This window comes from Myotis davidii, unplaced genomic scaffold (assembly GCF_000327345.1).
Source record: "Myotis davidii unplaced genomic scaffold, ASM32734v1 scaffold329, whole genome shotgun sequence".
Classification (NCBI taxonomy): Eukaryota; Metazoa; Chordata; class Mammalia; order Chiroptera; family Vespertilionidae; genus Myotis; species Myotis davidii.
The window spans coordinates 2,405,149-2,406,242 of record NW_006300374.1 but is presented as its reverse complement, the minus strand read 5'-3'; the positions used below and the strand labels follow the sequence as shown (position 1 = coordinate 2,406,242).

The window sequence follows — 1,094 nt, the reverse complement described above, 5'->3', positions numbered from 1 at the left end:
TATACACATCCTTTCAAATAATAATGAATACCAACTATACTAGATACAGTGCTAGGGACCGGGAGTACACAGTAAATGCAAAGCTCCTTGTCATGTGGAGCTTATATGCTGGAGCGTGTAACAGATAAACAGATACAAAATACGTAAAATGAAGTGATAAATGCTATGAATAAAAATAAAGGAGGATAAGGGTATAAGACTGATAGTGAAGATAGATTTTAGATAAGGTAAAAAAGGAAATATTTAAATACAAGGATCAAAATCAGAGGGGAAGGGAAAGGCGAATAGTTAGAAGCACAGGTAATAGTTAGGCAATAATACATTCAGTGAATGATAGACGTTCTCAAGATATTAACTCATTCCCAGGGCTATTTGAGTTGGCATTATGTATCCACTTACAAGTCTCAGTTCCTGAAACATTTCCACCAATAAATATATTTGTACTCATTGCCATAATAACTCAGCTTTTCCATCTCTAGGTTGTCTTCCGAGGAGGTGAAGGGGCTTTGCAGGTTTTGCCTCCCCTGGTTGATGTCATTCCTGAAGCAAGGCTAAACTTAGTGATTTACTATCTTCGTCAAGGTAAGGAAGTTTTGTCTATAAACATACTTATAAACATACTTTAGAACATTTAATCTCTAATTGATCTATTTGCTTAGCTTTTAAAATCCATAATGTTTCCAAAAATATATTTGCAATAAGTTCATAGGACAGAGCAATATTTTTGGTTATTTGTTGTGCCTTTACTCTTTAGCTTCTCTTTCTTCCTCTGTTGCTTCCAACCTTCTCCCTCATTCTATTTTTCTATTTTCCTCTCCTCTGTTCTTTGCCCATTGTATTTCAGTTTTTCCTTCCCATCCCTGGCAGTTCTTTCTTTTTCCTAGGTGCCCGGAGCTGGTCCATCCTTGCTGTTTCAAGGGACCTGGCATATATGGCATACTGTTCTTAATATGTTTGCTCACCTTCTTGGCACTGTGTGTTTTAACCAAGGTCACCTCTCTGAGAAAGGTTGTTTCCCCAGGTAGGGATTTTCCCCTGAAGTTAGGGAGGGAATAAAACCCCTTCACTAAGTGCCAGGCGGGTAATTAATCTCT

At 37.7% G+C, this 1,094-nt stretch overlaps 1 protein-coding gene across 3 annotated transcripts in view; it reads left to right on the top strand.

Moving 5' to 3' along the window:
* Positions 1-1,094, top strand: part of TTC26 (tetratricopeptide repeat domain 26) — a 51,938-nt gene that overhangs the window by 27,934 nt on the left and 22,910 nt on the right. For all 3 annotated transcript variants that reach the window (XM_015572687.1, XM_015572686.1, XM_006777118.2), the window contains one exon: positions 480-582. In XM_015572687.1, the coding sequence (XP_015428173.1) occupies positions 480-582 (103 nt within the window). The remainder of the gene's footprint in view (positions 1-479; positions 583-1,094) is intronic.